Source organism: Malaya genurostris, chromosome 3 (assembly GCF_030247185.1).
Source record: "Malaya genurostris strain Urasoe2022 chromosome 3, Malgen_1.1, whole genome shotgun sequence".
NCBI classification, from domain to species: Eukaryota; Metazoa; Arthropoda; class Insecta; order Diptera; family Culicidae; genus Malaya; species Malaya genurostris.
In genome coordinates this window covers 217,564,181-217,584,610 of record NC_080572.1, presented here as the reverse complement: position 1 = coordinate 217,584,610, position 20,430 = coordinate 217,564,181, and the positions used below count along the sequence as shown (strand labels likewise).

The following is a 20,430-nucleotide window of genomic DNA, read 5'->3' as shown; positions in this document are numbered from 1 at the left end:
GATTATCTGTAAATCCGGACAAAACATCAATGGTGCTTTTCACTCATCGTAGGATAATCACAGGAGATCGTCCGTTACAGTTATTCGGTTCAGAGGTCACTGTGGTCGATCAAGTTAAATACGTCGGGGTTATTCTTGACTCAAAACTGAATTGGTCTGCTCACATTGACTTCAGGATTAAGAGAGCTTGTATGGCTTTCGGCCAATGCAGACGAGCTTTTGGAAAATCATGGGGACTCAAACCCAGATATATTCATTGGATCTACACAACTATTGTTAGACCAATTTTAGCATATGGTTGTCTTGTATGGTGGCAGAAAGGAGAAGTCGCGACAGTTCAGTCAAAGCTAAATCATCTCCAAAGGATGGTCCTAATGGCGATGACAGGAGCATTCACGACAACTCCTACTGCTGCTCTAGAGGCGTTACTGTGTATTAAACCACTACATGTGTTCCTAAAACAAGAAGCATTATCTTGTGCATACCGTCTTAAGGTTACAGGGCTTTGGAACAGTAACCCATTAGATTATGCTACCAGCCACACTCGCTTGTGGTCTCAAATGGTTACGTGGGATGAGTATTTACTCGCTCATAGTGACTATTCGTGAAGAATGGTTGACTGGTTATTTGGAACGACAACTTGATGAACACATAGTTTGTTATACGGACGGTTCTCTGTTGAATGGTCGAGCTGGTGTTGGTGTCTACTGTCGTGAAATGAGGCTAGAGTAGTCTCTTTCACTTGGTAGATACTGTACTCTGTTCCAAGCAGAAATCTACGCGATTCTGTGTTGAGTGCAATCGGCACTTCAGCAGAGGATCTGTGGTAAACGAATTTATTTTTGTTCCGACAGTCAGGCAGCCTTAAAAGCACTCAGTTCGAATGACTCACGGTCGAATCTAGTGATCGCATGTCGAACTCAAATTGAAGACCTCAGCATTTCAAATGCTGTTTACTTCTTATGGGTACCCGGCCATTCTGGTATTACTGGAAATGAATGGGCTGATGAGTTGGCTAGAGCTGGTGCAACGAATGATTTCGTTGGTCCTGAACCAGCTTTACCACTTTCAACTAGTTGGATAAAGCACAAGATTCGTTCTTGGGCTGCATCTAAACATGCGCAGCTTGCAAACTTGCGCTCAGACAAAAGCATTTCTACCAGATTTAAATCTGAAAATGTCAAAGTGTCTACTGCATTTCTCCAAGCATCATTGCAGTATTCTGGTCAGAGCTCTGACTGGACATTGCAAACTCAATTATCACATGGCTACTATTCAACGTGCTGAGTATTATTCGTGTGATTTGTGTGAATGCGATTATGGTACTTCATATCAACTATGGTACTTCATATCAACTGATATGTAACTGTCCCGCATTGACGCAGCTACGTATCCGGGTTTTTGGTTCTCCATACATGGTTGAGTCTGTGTATGCGGTGCTAAAATTAAAGGATATTCTCTTGTTTCTCACCCAATGTGGTAAGGAGCTGTAGTCATAAGGGTTGACCGTTCTTCCTGGAGTGAATGAATCCTTTATGTATTCACCTTAAATAGGGTTTAGCAGATTGTTTGGCATCCTTTAGGGGGTACCGAATTTACTTCGTTTCAAAAGTCGTTCTGCATTCTGCCGGGAGTGCAGAATGGTGTCACTTTTGTAAGATCTCTAAATCCTCTCGGGGGTTGGAGGTTTTATTAACAGCAGACTGTTCGGGACCTCGTAGAGGTTCAGAATTTACTTCTGCTTCCACTAAATGTGATCCCCAGCAGATTGTTCAGCACCCCCTAGGGGTGCAAAATTTACTTCTGCTTTTATATGTTTTTGTGTCGTCAATTTTTCCCATTCTCTCAGTCCAACCCTTCCCATTTCCTTTCAATCCTTCCTTTTTATATATCGGGAAAATGATGCTAAAAACAAATTGATGACAAGGCACAAATCTCCAAATATCAAGGGGACCGTGCCATTTGAACCAATTTGTTCTGATTCCTGACTATAGGGACTTTAGCTTTCCATTGATGAATATATGTCCGCATAATGTACGCTTAGTCAGAAGTTATAAGCTGAAAAGAAAAGGGTGCCTTAATCTTGATTAGGAACTAACACCGATCTTGATTTGTATTTTTTTTTGTTTCGATTATAGAGGTTTTAACTTTAAGGTCATTTGCCTCTTCGGACCAGAAAAATTTTCTGACCCTATGTGCGGGGATGGGAATCGAACCCAAGTGGGCAGCGTGAAAGGGCATCTACTTACCCATCACGCTATACCCGTCCCCTTTGAGTTGTATTTGTTTTATAGCCGACGAAACTACACCAATATCCCAAATGTATGCATACATACTTGCGAAACGGATTTTGATATTAAATCGTTTTATGGCACTTTTTGTCTTGCTGTCTAGCAACAACCTACCTCTAGCATGCTACGCGTAGGACTGAACCTTACCTTACCTTACCTAACAGCTATAGGCCTGGGGTGTCCTTTGCTGTATCAAGCATACGTCTCCACATAACTCGGTCCATGGCTGCTCGTCGCCAGCCACTCAAGGCACGGATGCTTCTGAGATCACCCTCCACTTGATCGATCCACCTTGCTCGCTGCGCTCCTCTTCTTCTTGTACCAGTCGGATTAGATTCAAGAACCATATTCACTGGGCTGTCGTCCGACATCCTTATGACATGCCCAGCCCATCGTAGACGTCCGATTTTAGCTGTCCGTCCTAGCAGCTGTTGCAATTCGTGATTCATACGCCGTCTCCACGTTCCGTTTTCCATCTGCACTCCGCCATAGATGGTCCTCAGTACCTTTCTTTCGAAAACACTGAGGGCGCGTTGGTCCTCTGCCGGCATAGTCCAGGTCTCGTGGCCATAGAGAACAACAGGTCTAATGAGCGTTCTGTAGATGGTCAATTTCGTGCGGTGGCGTACTTTTCTCGATCGGAGGGTTTTTCTGAGTCCAAAGTACGCACGATTATCTGTCAAAATACGTCTCTGTATTTCTCTGCTGGTGTCATTATCGGCGGTCACCAGTGAGCCCAAATACACGAACTCGTCTACCACCTCGATATCGTCACCGTCTATCACTATTCGTGGTGGAAGGCGTAGTGTTTCTTCTCTAGAGCCTCTTCCTCTCATGTATTTTGTTTTCGACGCATTTATGGCCAGTCCGATACGCCTAGCTTCAGCTTTCAGTCCGATGTAGGTTTCCATCATCTTCTCAAGGTTACGTGTCACAATATCAATATCGTCAGCGAAGCTAAAAAGTTGTACGGACTTTCGGAAGATCGTGCCACTCGTGTCGATCCTTGCTCTTCGAATCACACCTTCCAAGGCAATATTGAACAAGATACAAGAGAGTTCATCACCTTTCCGTAGCCCTCTCCGAGATTCGAAGGGACTTGAGAGCGTCCCAGATACTCGGACGTAGCACATCACTCTATTCATCGTTGCTTTGACCAATCGCGTCAGTTTATCCGGGAAACCGTATTCGTACATGATCTGCCATAGCTGTTCTCGATCGATTGTGTCGTATGCCGCTTTGAAGTCAATGAATAGGTGATGCGTGGGTACGTAGTATTCACGACACTTCTGGAGTACTTGTCTTATCGCAAATATGTGATCCGTAGTGGCGCGGGCTCCAGTAAATCCCGCTTGGTACGGCCCTACGAATTCCTTAGCTATTGGTGATAGACGACGGCAAAGGATTTGGGAGAGTACCTTGTAGGCGGCGTTCAGCAATGTGATTGCGCGGTAATTGCAACAGTCGAGCTTATCGCCCTTATTGTAGACGGGACATACCACTCCATCCATCTATTCCAGCGGTAGAATCTCCTCCTCCCAAATCCTAGAAATCATCAAGTGCAGCGCTCTAGCCAGTGCCTCTCCTCCATGTTTGAGCAGCTCGCCTGGCAACTGGTCATTGCCCGCGGCTTTGTTGTTCCTCAGCTTGCCGATCTCCTCACTTATCTCCGACAGATCAGGGGCTGGGAATCTGTCGTCGGCTGAGCGTGTACCCAGATTGATTCCTGTGCCGTTCTCTGTATCTTGTGCTTCGCCATTCAGATGCTCGTCATAGTACTGCTTCCACCTGTCGATCACCTTACGTTCGTTCGTGAGAAGGTTACCACTGGTATCTCTGCACATTCCGGCCTGTGGCGTGTAGCCTCTACGTGAGCGGTTCACCTTCTCATAGAACTTCCGATCTTGGTCTTCCTGGTGGCGCTTTTTCTTCCGGAAAACCGTGTTCTGTCTGTTCCGCGCCTGTCTGTATCGTTCCTCGTTCGCTCTCGTGCGGTGTTGCAGCATCCTCGCCCTTGCTGCATTCTTCTCTTCGACCAACTGCTGACATTCGCCGTCAAACCAGTCATTCCCTCGATTCGATAACCTCGTACCTAGAACGGTTGCAGCTGTGCTACTCACGGCGGACCTTATGTTCCTCCAGCCGTCTTCAAGAGCCGCCGCGCCAAGCTGCTCTTCCGTTGGTAGCACTAGCTCCAGTTGTTGCGCGTATTCCTCTGCAGTACGAATGCTACGTAGCTGCTCGAGATTGAGTCCCGGCGTTCCTGTGCGACGAGTATTGTGCACCGTCGATAGTTTTGAGCGCATACAAACCGCGACAAGGTAGTGGTCAGAATCAATATTGGCGCTGCGGTAAGTGCGGACATTGATGACGTCGGAGAAGAATCGCCCGTCGATGAGAACGTGGTCGATTTGATTTTCCGTATGTTGATCAGGTGATCTCCAGGTGGCTTTGTGGATATCTTTGCGGGGGAAGAAGGTGCTTCGAACTACCATTCCTCGGGAGGCTGCAAAGTTTACGCATCGTTGATCGTTGTCGTTTGTTACCGCGTGCAGGCTCTCCAGCCCGATCACGGGCCTGTACATTGCCTCCCGGCCTACCTGAGCATTCATGTCGCCGATGACGAGTTTTACATCCCGCCGTGGGCAGCTGTCGTAGGTTTGTTCCAGCTGCGCGTAGAATACTTCCTTCTCGTCATCGGGTCTCGTCTCATGTGGGCAGTGCACGTTGATGATGCTGTAATTGAAGAAACGGCCCTTGATCTTCAATACGCACATTCTATCACTGATTGGCTGCCACCCAATCACGCGCTGGCGCATCTTGCCCAACACTACAAATCCCGTTCCTAGAACGTTGGTTGTGCCGCAGCTCTGGTAGAAGGTAGCCGTTCGATGCCCACCTTCTGTCCCGTCCAACAAAGTTCCTGCAGTGCTACGACATCGAAGCCGCGGATTTGAAGCTCATCATGCAGCATTCGGTCGTATCCTGGGAAGCCAAGCGACTTGCAGTTCCATGTGCCAAGCTTCCAATCGTAATCCTTGTTTGGTCGCGTAGGTCTTTGCCGATTATTCTGAGTCGTATTTATATCCTGATTATTCGTAACAGGTGTTTTCGGCTTGTTAGGCCTGCACCAACCTCCTGTCTCGCCGGAGGGCCATCGTGTCAGCACTGTTTAGAGTCCCACACTGACACAAGGACGGTAATCAGCCGCTCCTAACATGGAGAACAGACGCTGTTTCGAGCCGCCCCAACATGGGGAACAGACGCTCGGGTAGGCTCGCTCTCTGTGAAGAGAAGGCAAGCCCCCCCTTCCCTGTCAGCATACGATCAAGGTCGCACCGGGGTTAGTTACCCGATCTTTCCTATGGTTACTCGTACCCCAGCCGGCACCGCGGGGAGGTAGGGATAGGAGTTACTGAACAAGAGGCTAAGAACCACATTGGGGCCTGAATTGCGCATTGTCCAGTCGTTTACCAACCGCGTAGGACTGAAACGTTAGCTATAATTTCGCTTCTATTTATAGATTCGCGTGCTTCAAACAGCTTCGCTTTTGCACCGATTGACCAATCAGAGCGATGCTTTCCCTTTGATATATCGCTTATTTCTTCAAAATCGTCGTCTATGACAGGGAAATCCGGTATGCCGGAGATGTTTAGATGACACAACAGGACACTGGTCGCTACTAATCAAAATTTCAATCATTTATAATTGAAAATACGTGACTTGATACATTCAAATCGAATCTTAGAAATATTCCCAATCAAATAATGAAATAATATTATTAATTGATACAAAATATACTGAGTTGTAAGTGTTTAAAACCTGACCACATTTTTACGTGTATTTTTCCTTGAGTTTCTGATTTGCACCCCTATATAGAAAATAAATATGTGTTCCACATCAAAATTTCCGGTTGAAAAAAAACATTCCAAAGTTCAGTTAGCCTTGTACGATCTGTGTTTCGTCACTGAGATTAGACTATCCTGTGCAATTATCCTAGAACCCTTTCTGTTCGATATTCATCGATTGAAAACAAAATCACGAACAGTAGAAAAAGCAATCAAAGCCCAAATACATTCCGGTTGCTATCAAATAGGGTTGGATACTTTTGAGGCCGCATTTATCTAAAAGTAGCAAAAGCAAACCCCGCCATCGGCAATTTGGTTCTTTACCAATAACGTCTTCATATCTGGGCGCGTTTTTCTTTTTTTACTGGTAGGTTATCGTATTCACCCACTCGTGTAAAGCTCCATTCGACGGGAAAGGAAACATTCCGCTACATGCAGTCAGTCTGCCAGCGAACAATCAAAAGGCTCATCCAACGGAACTGTCTCGGGATTTTTTTCCTTCTATCAAGAAACTGGTTTCCCTTCTGTTGGCTCTACAAATTTTTGTTACGATATTTCCCACAAGACGACGTGAACGAGGGGCAAAGATAGGAAAATAAGTTTTTGCAGAAGTTTCTCTCTATTTTCGGATTTCGTTATCGAGTATTTATTTATTTATTACATTCATGGTTGAAACATGTGCGTCCGTTTTATTGTATAGTCTGTAACGATGAGCGAAATGGAAGATGAATGTAGTAACAAAATTACACTTTGTTGTTCCAGTTGAACTATTACTTGGCAGACTTTTATCGAGTAGTAGTAGAATATTGTGCCGGGTGAACGTTCTGGGGCTTGAAAGTGAGGACAAATTGCTTCCTTATCTACCCTCCTTCAAGGCATGAGTACGGTTTGATGCATTTATGAGTATTACATTATTTGTATGAGCGTAAAAATTGGAATCCAATTTAAATACACAAGATTTTAAATTGAAACGCATTTATTAAGGAAGCTTTTTGTTTTACTGGTTTCCATTTATCTTACATAACCTCAAACCACGCTTCGGGTTCGACAAAAATGCTTTTGTGAAACTAACATCGTTTCAGAGCAGCAGCTAGAGACAGTGGATTCGGAGAAAAAGACCAACATAAAACGTTATCTATGCTTTTGGGCGAAGTAGAGAGCATCATCCGTCGCATAAAACACGAAAGCTGAACGACATATCAGCCATCAATTGGCCCATTTGTGCAGGGAGAGAGTGAGCAATGGTGGTGCCAAATCACTAACACATCCACCCGCAACTGAGCATGGCTCACATACGTGGCATGTGCGAAATATTGATGCTTCAGTTGTGATGTCTCAATGTTTTATTGTCTGGAAGAAAGTTCGATTTGGACAGATTTTCTTTTGATTGGCTCACTCGATGGACGCCGGACGTGACGCGAATGGCAAACCGTCACTGGGGCTTGAGATTTTTCAGTTTTATTACGTTCAACATACGGTGTGGCACCTTGTTCTGTAATTTTATTGTTGTGCCACGAGCACCTTTAAGCCTACAGACGAAATCCACTCTCACGGCGAATTACTGTATCTTCGCTCCAAAATTACGAGCTCTAAAAATCGTAAATTTCTGAGCATGATAAGTGTATGAGTCATTTTATAACATTTGTACACCTCCAAATTTCGGTCAAACGTTGAGTGTCTAATAATACTGAAAACATTGAGCGTGTAGAATTACTGTAATAGAATAGAATTAAAAGAAAATGACAAACCTAAATTACCCGTTTTAACTTTCTCTAATAGCACGAATCATCCACCTCCAAAATATATGTTTTTTTCGTTAGACAACGAGCACCGAGTAGGGCAAAACTTTTCGTGAGAAGAAAACTAAATTACACAATGGACGAGCTCGGACCGACGAAAAAGGAAAAATTACTGGCGATCCACCCATTCTCGAAGCACTGACACTAACGTGATTTACGAGGTATTTTTAAGATATTGAATTAGAAGGTGGACCGAAAAACATACCTATCAATACGGTTCAGACAAAATTGATCCCCCAATTACTTTCTCACCTTTTCGATTTCTCAAAGTGGCAGGCAATCGAAAATAATGGCGTCTACCTATTTCATTTACTAGCGACGGCAGCTGGTTCAGCAGAAATTTCATTGATCTTCGAAAGCAATACCATTTTATTTGTTCGATTAAATTAAGCTCCTTTCCATAAATATTCTATATCCGATAATTAACTTGGTCGATTAAAAATCGTTCTTTTACGAAGAATAATTGCACCGTCATTAAAATTGCATACCAGCAACCGATTCAATAAATTGTCCAATGAAAGTAAATAGCAAAGATTAGTAGCTTCCATTTTTCCTTGTTACAAACGTTCCTCCTTTTCTTCTCTTTCTTCGTACCACAGCAGCAACTTTGGAATTTTAACCGTACAAAATGGTCACGCCAAAGGGATATCCTACACAGCGGACGGCAGCACTACTATCGGAAGCCCAGCCAGGCGAAGTGAAGTTTCGCCCATTCAGAATCATGTAAGTGTGTGATATACTATTTTAGGATTTTGTTTTTTTTTTCGATATGCTATTTATTTCGGCATGGGATTTATGTACAATTTTCTTTGAAAATTTCATGTGAAACATAGAATCGGAAGTACAAGTCATATGACCTAAGAGTTTAATCAATGATTTAATGAAACGAGTCGAACATTATTAAAATCGGTCCATCCATCTCCGAAAAAAATAAGCATTTCGAAAAATAGTATAGTTTGTTTATTTTTTTAAATAACTATTTATTAGAATATGAGTTAAAATTAAATTATTAGGACTTAAATTGGGTGTCCAGCCACAAGTGGTGACTTTTCAGCCCTATTATATACATGATTTGGATATTACCATGAATCATTTGCTTCCGCAATTCTGATTTTTTTTGTTTAGAGAGAATTCTAAGCCTACTTGTATTGTGTATTGGGGAAAAGGAACTTATATACTAACTTACTAACTAATACAGAGAGCGAATCGATTCAATTGAAGATTGCATCAATTTTTGTCGGAATTTGCTTATTATGTGACATTACATCTAATGGTTCTATATTTGTGAGTCTGTGTAACTCATTTGTACTAAACCAGGGAGGACGCTTCAAAATCATTTTCAGAATTTTATTCTGAATCCTTTGAAGCGTTTTCTTCCTGGTGGAACAACAACTTGACCAAATTGGTACTGCATAAAGCATGGCTGGTCTGAAAATTTGTTTATAAATTAACAATTTGTTTTTTAGACAGAGCTTAGAATTTCAATTTGAGAATGTGATTATTGTTTGGTTTAAGAGAAGAAGCTCTTGGCTTATGAGGAAAGATAATTAATTGCGTTTTTGCTGCATTTGGTTTAATTTTCCATTTTGACAGATAATCACTGAATATATTTAAACTTCTTTGTAGGCGACTGCAGATCACTCTTAGATTTCTATCTGTGGCTAACGGACTTGTGTCGTCAAAGAATAGCGATTTCTGACAACCAACGGGTAGATTTGGAAGATCAGAAGTGAAAATATTATACAAGATTGGAGCTTCGCTCGAACCCTGCGAAACACCGGCTCGTACGGGTAGCAATTCAGATTTACAATTCTGATAGCTAACCTGAAGAGTACGATCAGTTAAATAATTTTGAATCATTTTAATCAAATAAATAGGAAACTGGAAATCAGACATTTTTGCTATTAAACCTTTATGCCAAACACTGTCGAATGCTTTTTCTATGTCTAGAAGAGCAACTCCAGTGGATAACCCAGAAGATTTATTTGCTTTTATCATGTTCGTAACTCTTACAAGTTGATGAGTAGTTGAATGTTCATGACGAAATCCAAACTGCTCTGGTAAAAAAATTGAATTCTCATTTATATGAGACATCATTCTCAACAAGATAATTTTTTTCAAAAAGTTTACTGATAGAAGAAAGTAAGCTAATTGGGCGATAACTTGATGTTTCTGCTGGGTTTTTATCAGGTTTTAGGATAGGAATTACTTTAGCGTTTTTCCATCCTTTTGGGAAGTAAGCTAATGAAAAACACTTGTTGAAAATTTTAAGCAAGAGTCTCAAGTCAACATCTGGAAGATTTTTAATAAGGAAATTAAAGATTCCATCAATACCAGGAGCCTTCATGTTTTTAAGTTTCCTAATGATTGACTTAATTTCATCAAAATTCGTCTCAATAATGTCCTCTTGTAATAACAATTGAGTTGAAATATGATCATATTTCAGTGAGACTTCATTTTCAATAGGACTCACAACGTTCAAATTAAAATTGTGGACACTCTCGAACTGCTGAGCAAGTTTTCAAAGCTTTTTCGCCATTTGTAAGAAGTATTTGATTTCTTTCCTTGACAGCAGGAATTGGTTTCTGAATAAGGTTTAATTTGTTTAACTTCTTTGGCGAAATTTTCATTTTGCAAAAGTATTAATCTTTGTTTAATTTCTTTTTGTAAATCCTTAACTATGTTTTCCATTGCAGGATCACGAGAACGTTGATATTGTCGTCGACGAACATTCTTCAACCGAATGAGCAGTTGAAGATTGTCATCGATGATAGGAGAATTTAATTTAGTTTGAGCTTTGGGAACTGAAAGATTTCTAGCTTCGATAATGTAATGATTCAAATTATCAATTGCTGTGTCGATGTCCGCAGAATTTTCTAAAATAGTTTCATGATTCACATGATTTTCAATGTGAGATCTGTAATCCAATAAATTAGCTCTATGATGGTTGAATATAGAACTAATTGGATTAATTAAAGCTTCGTTGGAAAGTCTGAATGTTTCAGGAAGATGATCTGAATCAAAGTCAGCATGTGTGATCGGTTCACTACAAATGTGACTTTGATCCGTTAGAACCAGATCAATTGTAGACGGGTTTTTCACGGAAGAGAAACAAGTCGGATTACTGGGATCAAGAACAGTGAAGTAACCAGCTGAGAGTTGATTATGAAGTATTTTACCATTACTGTTATTTTGCCTACAATTCCACTGGACATGCTTAGCATTTAAGTTCCCTATTACGAAAAATTTCGGTCGATATCTTGTGAGTTTTTGCAAATCGCCTTTGAAGAAATTTAATTGTTCGCCGGTGCATTGAAATCGCAAATATGCTCCAGCGATGAAATAAATTCCATGAATGGTTTCAACTTCGATTCCCAAGCTTTTACTAACTTTAGTATTGAAAGGAGGTAAAATTCGATGTTTAATTTGCCGTTGGACAAAAATGGCAACTCCACCACCCATTCCAGTAAACCAAATTGATGAACCACATAATGTGGATTGCTTTTCAATTTGACATTTGGTTTAAGAAAAGTTTCTGTCACAATGGCTATATTGCCATTTTGTGAACTTTGAGAAAATTATAAAATTCATATTCACTCGATTTCAAAGATCGAGCATTCCAATTTAAAATATTCAAATAATCACTGTTAAATTATAAATTCATTAAAATATTATTTCCAAATTGCCATCCGATTTGAAATGCTTCAAAAAGTGATGAAGTCGAATTCATTCGGATGATCATTTGAAAAAGTTGAATTTGTAGGTAGATCATTTTATTTTCAATTATATCGCCTAAATCAACTTCATTTAAAGAAGCGAATGGCATTGAAGGAATATTTGTAGGTAGACTGTCATTAGAAGATATGGCCGATCTACCTATTAATAAATTGCTTTCGTTAGAAGATGAACTGCAAGGCGTTCCTGTATTTTGATTATTTACATTAGAAAAATCAAGTGGTAGATTTCTACCTGTTATATTAGCATAAATGACATTAGAAGAGGATTGTTTTCGTTAGAAGACGAATTGGAAGGCGTACCAGTTTTTTGTTTTAAATTCGAAGAAATAAGTGCCTTAGAAGAATTAGGCGTGGCATTTGTAACGGTTTTTTGATTTTCAGGTATGTTCTGTAAATTTAAGGTCGTTGATTTGACTTGTTGTCTAAGCGAACGAGCGTTTAAAATATTTTCCCTGACAGGACATTTCAAATAATTGGATTTATAATTTCCATCGCAATTTGAGCATGAAAATTGATCAGTGCTTTCATTCATTGGACAGACGTCTTTCGAATGCGATTTACCACAATTCAAGCACCGTATATCCATTTGACAATTTTTGGTTCCATGGCCGAAGCCTTGGCAACGACGACATTGCGTTAAGTTTGCAATACGATTATGCCGTTTAAAATGTTCCCAATGAATTTTAATATGGGAAATGAAACGTACTTTTTCTAACGTTATCAAATTGTTTACGTCACTTCGATTGAAGTGTACTAGGCAAAGTTCATGGAGTTCAAAGCGTGGTTCAGAAGTACCATTCGCTCTTTTTTTCATAAGTATTACTTGGGAAGGGGCAAAACCAAGCATTTCTTTTAGTTCATTTTAAATTTCATCAATACTTTGATCATTTGATAAGCCTTTCAAGACAGCCTTGAAGAATCTGTCTGATTTTATATCATAAAATTTATGAAGTTTATCGGACAAATATCGGATAAGACGTTCATAATCTTCCAATGCATCAACCAAGACTCGACATTCTCCTCTTCGTACGATTTGAAATGAGACTCGCGGCATGGTTTTTATATTGATTTCCAAATCAATGTTTCAAAAATCGTCTAATTTAAACCAGATAAAGACAGAAAATGTTTAGGTAGATCAGTACAACATGGATCATCTATGAAACAAATTAAACAGAGTGATCAAACACGGTTCAATAGTTTCATAATAATATTTATGACTTTCATTAGGCGGTGTTCATTCATTGTTTTCTGCTTTGTACAAAACATTGCGATAATGTTATCGCAATAAAAGACCTAGTCGTACTTAGTGCGTTCATGATATTACATGGTGTCAATTATCTGTCAATCGGTGACTAAAAAGTGGATTTCAATTTTTTAAACGAATTTTACTCAGCATAGAGTAAAAAAGTTAAGGTGTGATTTTATTTCAATGCCTGCTTTTTGTCTTTGCATTAAACTCTTATACAATGCATCACATTATAAATTGATTTAAAAAGTTCAATGTGGTACCCGGTAAGAAAATTTGAGTTATGTGTTTCGAATGGAATACACTCTGACAGTAACGCATTTTTCGACCATGATAAATTTTCATGGAATAAGAGTTATTGCGCATGATTGTTATTCGAATCATGAAATCAAGAATCTTTTTCATGACTTCATGAAAATATAAAATGGTTTTTAGGTATTATCCTATGTTTGTGCTTAGGGCACATAACCGTTTTTACTTTTCCTTAAGTTTCGGCCGGTGTAGAGCAATTGACTCATCAGTGCAGAGCAAATCCAATTTAATTACTTAGCGCAGACTTAAACAGTTCAACTTTAAACCGCTAAGCAAACGTATAGTTAATACTATTTGCAAAACGCTTTCTTAATTGGCACCGAAGTGCTAGGTCTTTATTGACGTGCCGAACGAAAACGTCGTTTTCGACTAATACTGGCTAAGACAAAACGTAAAGAAAAGTAAAAACCTGTTTTAATCCACCTAGTGGTGTAATGATGCCTTTCTCATATCAATCATACTATCATATATAATACTGTGGTATTCTTCAAAATATTTTTCTTCGATTCTTAAAAGAATAACCGAAATCGTTTTGTTTGAAAGTCTACTGATAAAAACTATCAATTGGAAATCATTTCAGGTTGATTTAGAAAAATTTTTAAGGTTTTTCCCCATTTTCAGTGATGGTATACATTTTTTAACCCACTTTACCCTATATTTCCGGATCCGGAAGTCGGATCCGCATGAAATTCAGGAATTACGTATGCGACCACAAGACCTTTCATTTGAACCTAAGTCTGTGAAAATCGGTTCAGCCATCTCTGAGAAAAGTTAGTGCAAAAAGACGTTACATACACACATACGCACATACACCCACACATACACACACACACACACACACACACACACACACACACACACACACACACAGACATTTAGCGTACTCGACGAACTGAGTCGAATGATATATGACACTCGGCCCTCCGGGCCTCGGTTCACAAGTCGGTTTTCACAGTGTTTGCATAACCTTTCTATATGAGAAAGGCAAAACGGTTATGTGCCCTAAGCACAAACTTAAAATAAGCCCTAGATGACCATACCTTAATGATTTTTTTCATGATTTTTTATTCATGACAACCGTAACGAATTTCTTTCCGTGTAGTACTAGCTTTCAAACGAAATTGAGTGTATAAAAAGTGGGATTTGTCGGTACGCTCACAGAGACATTTTTCGATCTCGTCGAGCTGAGTCGAACCGATAAAAGTCGGTTTATGCAGCAATTCCATATCTTTTTTTTTATTTATTAACATATTTTAAGGCACATTGCGTTAAGCTATAAGATGCCGAGGGCATATGTTTAAACTACTTAAACCAGAATTTTTTTTTATTTTCACACCATACGATTCTGATGGAGGAGATCAGCTTTGGGAACTTTGAATGCAAAAACCGGACAAAAACTTGACCGGTTCTTCCAAAACAAATGCATTTATCCGGTTTTTGCATTCAAAGTTTTTTCAAACTGCCGCTGTGGGAACGCAGCATAGATCAAGTTGCCCTTGACAAACAAGCAAACCATGCTCCGTCCACAGCGACAGTCGGAATAGAATTCACCAGACTCAACATGGCACGCCAATGGGACACGGTTGAATTTTTAATTATTTCAATGTTCCTATTCCAACTCTAGGTAATCTTTTACGATAAAAAGAAATTCAATTTAGATGGTCCCGATAGAATTACAGGCTATTGGAGAGATCTACGGCAGGATCCAGAGTACTTCGCCTGATGTAATTTTGGAGGAGAATCTCTAATGGTTTGGCTTGGATTTTGTGCTACAGGAAAGCTTAATTTGGCATTCACATCTTGTAAGATGAACACGACGGATTATATTGAGATTCCTAACAGCTGCTTAATTCCGTTCAAAGTTAAGTTTCGTCGCAAAAAAATCGTGTTGCCAGCATTCACACCAGTTCCGATACAGAGTCCTGGTTTAGCGACCGGAAAATTGAGCTCCTGTGGGGGCCAACCCGTAGTCCAGCAGAAAACATCTGAAGAATCATTGTTCAACGGATCTACGGCAACAAATAGCAGTACAACAGCATAGCTGAGCTAAAAGTGGCAGTTTCGGAAGCGTAGGAGGATTTTGAAGTTGAAAATTTTAAAGAACTTGATTGGAAGTATGCCCAAAAAGAATTTTTCAGGTTATCTTTATCTTTGCAAGATTTTTTCTGCGTTGACCTATCTCCATCCATCACAAAACATCACTCATAATCAGGAAGTTTATGGAAGAATAACTGAAGCATGTATTTATATACGCAGTGCAACCAATTTATCAAAGTGGCTTGAACGATTTAGTTTCAAACCATCTTTTTAAGCAAATAATTTATTCTCTAACGAACGTTAAGCCTGACTATGTGGATAAATATCAGTGTTGATCAATTTTTCACCAATGTTTGATGGAAAATTACTTTCATATTATGAATGCAAGTTTTAATTTCCTAACAAAAAAATTAGCTACACTGCTTCAATGCATTTGTATCAAATCACGTTACACAAAATAAACAAAACTTAATATTTTCTGTTAAAAACGCAGTTTTTCGGATAAACAAATACTTTTACGACATTTTTTTTTGATTAATTAAAACAGTTGTAATTTGTTGAAATTTGCATGCTTCTTAATTGTTAAAGATTGTTTATACTTGTTACATATGTTATATTAGTAATTTCATACTTGTTTACAATAACCGTAAAACTGATCAAACCATTTGAGTGTACCTTTTTAAAGGGCTTCATATAACTGCTTGCAAAACTTATCATAAAAAGTAACAGAATTATGTTCTTTATCGGATATTAATTTTTTTTGCGCTATATTCTGATTCGATTAGTTTCACATTTGATTTGTACTGGAAAAATATTGCTGTTATGGAACATATCCGACTTTCCATGATTTAAAGTCGCACAGTTAATACTGAAAAGCAAACATAAAAGATATACAGTACAAAAACAATGTGTGCTATTCGATTCTATAAATTCACGAGGAGATATGATTGTGAATAACTACTTTTATCATTTTCTGACGATTCGCACAAGGACTAAGCCTATAATTCAAACATTTGTCAAAAAATATTCAATGAACTCACTCCTTGACTCCAATTCAATAAAACAAAACTTGGCAGAGCTCAAGGCATAACGGTCACATTCATTTCATTCGCTCTAGATTTTTAATTCATTCATGTAATCCAGCACATCACAGTTTGGCGAAGCAATGATAAACTTTTCTTAGTTTCATGAAATATTAAAAGTAATAATTTTACTTCAACCCAGCGACCGACGACGTATCCTTGGCCTTGGCCGCTCGAAAAAGAAAGAAAAAGAATTTCTAACGAAACATCGGCATCCAAATAGCCAGCTATATAGCGTTTCAACACTTGCGCTGGCAAATGGCTGAAGTGAATGCAATAAAGTTTTTCCCCCCGGGGAGGGAGGGATGCAACTACGAGGCATCAGCATCTCTAAAACAAAGTTGGCCAGCTAAGCTTGGCAACGGAAGTAGCGTGAATATAAATGAAGTTACAGAAGCACCACAGTGTAGTGGAAATATTATTTATTTTTTTATCTGTTTTAAGCGTATTAAAGTTAGTTTTACTTTCCCAAACACTTGAAACTGCCAAAAGTTTTGAAGGAATTTTACTACTTTACAAGTGTAAAAATATGAAAATTTAAGAAAGGTGGGACGGTGGGCGAAGCTTACTTTTTGACATCAAATTGAAACAGCAATTGAGTCACCAGTAAATTTCAGAATTTTTGCTGTGAACAGCCAAATTTGGACAAATTTGGACAAAATTCTACTCCAACTTATGAAAAACAACACTTATCATTCAAATCTAAGTTCTTGAAAATCGGTTCGGTCGTTTCAGAGAAATTTGAGGGTATTCCGGTTTGAAATACACAATCACTTTCACAATTACTTTAGTATTGAATCAATCCGCAAAGGAAACAGTTCTGCTGCTGGACGTTCGCAGTGCGTGTATCGCTTCAAACAAGAGCGATTGCGACATCCAGCTGCTGGTTGTTTGAATTGAAGCAAAATACAACGAAAAGTGAACCATGGGGAACAGGCTCTAAATGTAGATCTAAAGAACTAGAAAGACTACTTCTCTGCAAATCATAGGTAGAGATAATCAGTTTCGTGTAAATCTAGAATTATTTGATTGGTTTTGTGCACTTTTCGCAGTGTAAGCTTCGCACCAAATGAGTGCTAATGAAGCCAGCATTTGACTGCTTCACGTTCGAGAAAAATACTCCGAACAATGTTTAATATCGAAGAGAATTCCACAATTCGGCCTCTCTGAAAGCCGAACAGAATTTTGTTTGTTTCTTCAACTAAAATATGCAAATCTGAAATTAAATAATCAACATCAAATTTCAGTATTTGCGTACTGTTAGCACCGCTTATTTGTGAAAAAGCTGCAAACAAAATCACGTGATAGGGAATCCCTTCATGAAAATTGGTTCAGTATTGAATCAACCCGCACAGGAAGCAGTTCTGCTGCGGGTCGTTCGCTTCGCTTCAAACAAGAACGTTTGTGTCATCCAGCTGCTGGCCGTTTGCATTGGAGCAAAATACAATTTTGGTCGAATGCTGAGGTTATTGCAGAAGTAAAGTAAAGTCTTGGCATTACATTCCTTTTGTGGAATTTGGCCTTTCTGTTTCAACAGACTTCGCAGCCGATTCTTGATGTACAGAATCATTGCATGGCTAGTACTATGGATCCTACTGGCACTAAGAATCCTTCCAGGTCGGGACTCGAGCACACAACAAATCTTTTTGTTTGCATTAAAAATGCCTTACTTTTCACTATACGTGGCCGGGTGTCAATCAAAAATTAGAAAACTAACTGCGTTAGATTTTTTTTCATAATTTTGAACGCTTATAACTCAGTGATGTGTGGATGGATTTATATAATTTTACTACCAATGGATTCGGAAACATTTAACTCAAACATTTATCTCAACGTCGTTTCAGTATTTCAATATGTTAGAATTGACCTGTGTTTTCACCAACCAATCACAACAGGGCAAATGATGTCATCCTACTGATTTTTCGGGCATGGCCGACGGTTTCGATCGTTGGTCTGCACCTAGAATTTCATATAGAGGCAGATCTGCTTCGTTTGGTATAGGGAGTATTTACGTCATGCAAGAAAAATATCTTTCCCTTCTGCATCGCATGAACGTTTGCACAAAAGATAATCTATAAATATATGCCATCTTACAATTTTATCTTTAATCGGCAACCTACCGCCAACAAGGCAGATAGCTTATCGCTCGCTGGATGCTTGCTTTTTGTGATGTTATTTTCTTCCATCTGCTGCGCACTATGTTCGATTGAGTATATTGACGCTGTATGCGAAATATGTGTTCGTTTGTGTGGGTGTTCACTATATTGAGATTCGCTATTAATTTTGATTCACCGGTGAGCGATTGGGTTGCTAGGGTTACCACCATATCAATTTCTCTCGTCCGGTAAGCAAAAAACCATTTGCACGTGAGCGGTGGGGGATTGTTGGATGAGTTGAGGAAAACTGAAACTGAACACCAATGAAACTGTTGATAATTCACACAATCGATCAATTGACTGGTATTCGGAAGTGTGCCAATTTTATTCGTATTTACGTCATCCAGTCTCTGACATTACCCACCCGCCTTTTTCCTTAAATGGGTAAATTGTTTCACTTCGATTGAAGTGTATTAGAAAAAATTCATGAAAGATTCCAGATCAGGGTCTGATAATGGCATCTACTCTTTTTTCAGAAGTATTGATCAGAAAGGATCAGAAGCAAGCAACTACAAGAGTTCATTTCATCAGCAGTTTGTTATTTAATAACACTTTCAGTACCAGATTGAATAGTTCAATTGAATTTTACGTCTTACCAGAAAAAAAAGACGGGAGGGTAATGTCAGAGACACAGATAATAATATTTTGTGAATTTACATCTATTTTCATGCACATATTTGGAGCAGGTAATTAAACATAAAGTTACTTTACAATTCTGTAGGTTTCAATATAATTTAATCGCAAACTAAGCGTTAATTGAAATATACGGTTATATTAATTGAAAATTCAATGCAATCCGATTCAGTTTTACACCGATGAAAGTTTTCAATCAAAATTTCGATTCAACCCATGTCTATTTCATGTTACTATTGATTTACATGTCGTGTAAATTTAATTATTTCTTTCTGTGGACATAACTGGATGATGTGAATAAGAATAAAATTGACGTGATTTTTTCACACTTCAGAATATCGATAATCGCAAGTAATAGGTAATTGATTATGTGAATTTTAAAAACTTTCAATGCGTCACTGGCAAAATTGTAAATGCAATGTTCAAGTTCGTTCATGAATTTAAAAAAACCACAACAAATCATTTTTAGCCATCCAGGATTTCTACATTTACACTGAAAATAATTTGCACGCTAGCATTATGTGCAAAGCATTTAAACTATCACTATTTGTAGAATACATGAAATCCATGAAAATATACTCTAAACTCATAAAATGAGTGTAAAAACTGTTTATATTTAGTGGAAATCATGCATGCATGCTACATACGAGGTCTGTTCAAAAAGTTCTCGGATTTTTTTAATTGCGCGCGTCTGAAGAGTCCGGCGGTCAAAATTTTTTTTTATTGTGTTGGTACATATGTCCCTAATGTATGGTGAAATTTTCAGCTGTATTCATTGTTTACATTCTGTCTTGTAGCGGCTGGTGTAGACGTGTTTTATGAGCTCGGCGATTTTTGTCTTGGTGACGTTGGGTGCTTCCACGTGGACGATTGTGCTTTTGTTTCGACATCATAACCGTACACCCATTTTTCATCACCAGTTATGACCCTTTCAAGTAAATTTGGATCTTCGTTGACGTCGTTTAACATCTCCTGAGCGATGGTAATGCGTTTGTTTTTTTGACCAAAATTCAGCAGTTTTGGAACGAATTTTGCTGCCACTCGTTTCATGCCCAAAACATTTGAAAAAATATGATGGCATGATCCAACTGGTATGCCAACTTCATCAGCAACTTCTCTAATAGTGATTCGGCGATCATCTATAATCATTTTTTCCACTTTTCCCACATTTTCATCGATTATTGACGTGCTGGGTCGACCGGAGCGTTCGTCGTCTTCAACGTCTTTGCGGCCATCTTGGAAACGCTTATACCACTCGTAAACACTTGTTTTTTTTTCATAGCAGACTC

The 20,430-nt window shown here is 39.0% G+C and overlaps 1 protein-coding gene across 6 annotated transcripts in view; it reads left to right on the top strand.

Annotated features, from left to right (window-relative positions):
- The window catches only part of LOC131438930 (homeobox protein 5), a 260,066-nt gene that overhangs the window by 183,938 nt on the left and 55,698 nt on the right, over positions 1–20,430 (top strand). For all 6 annotated transcript variants that reach the window (XM_058609330.1, XM_058609331.1, XM_058609335.1 and 3 more), the window contains one exon: positions 8,538–8,661. In XM_058609330.1, coding sequence (XP_058465313.1) covers positions 8,538–8,661 — 124 coding nt within the window. The remainder of the gene's footprint in view (positions 1–8,537; positions 8,662–20,430) is intronic.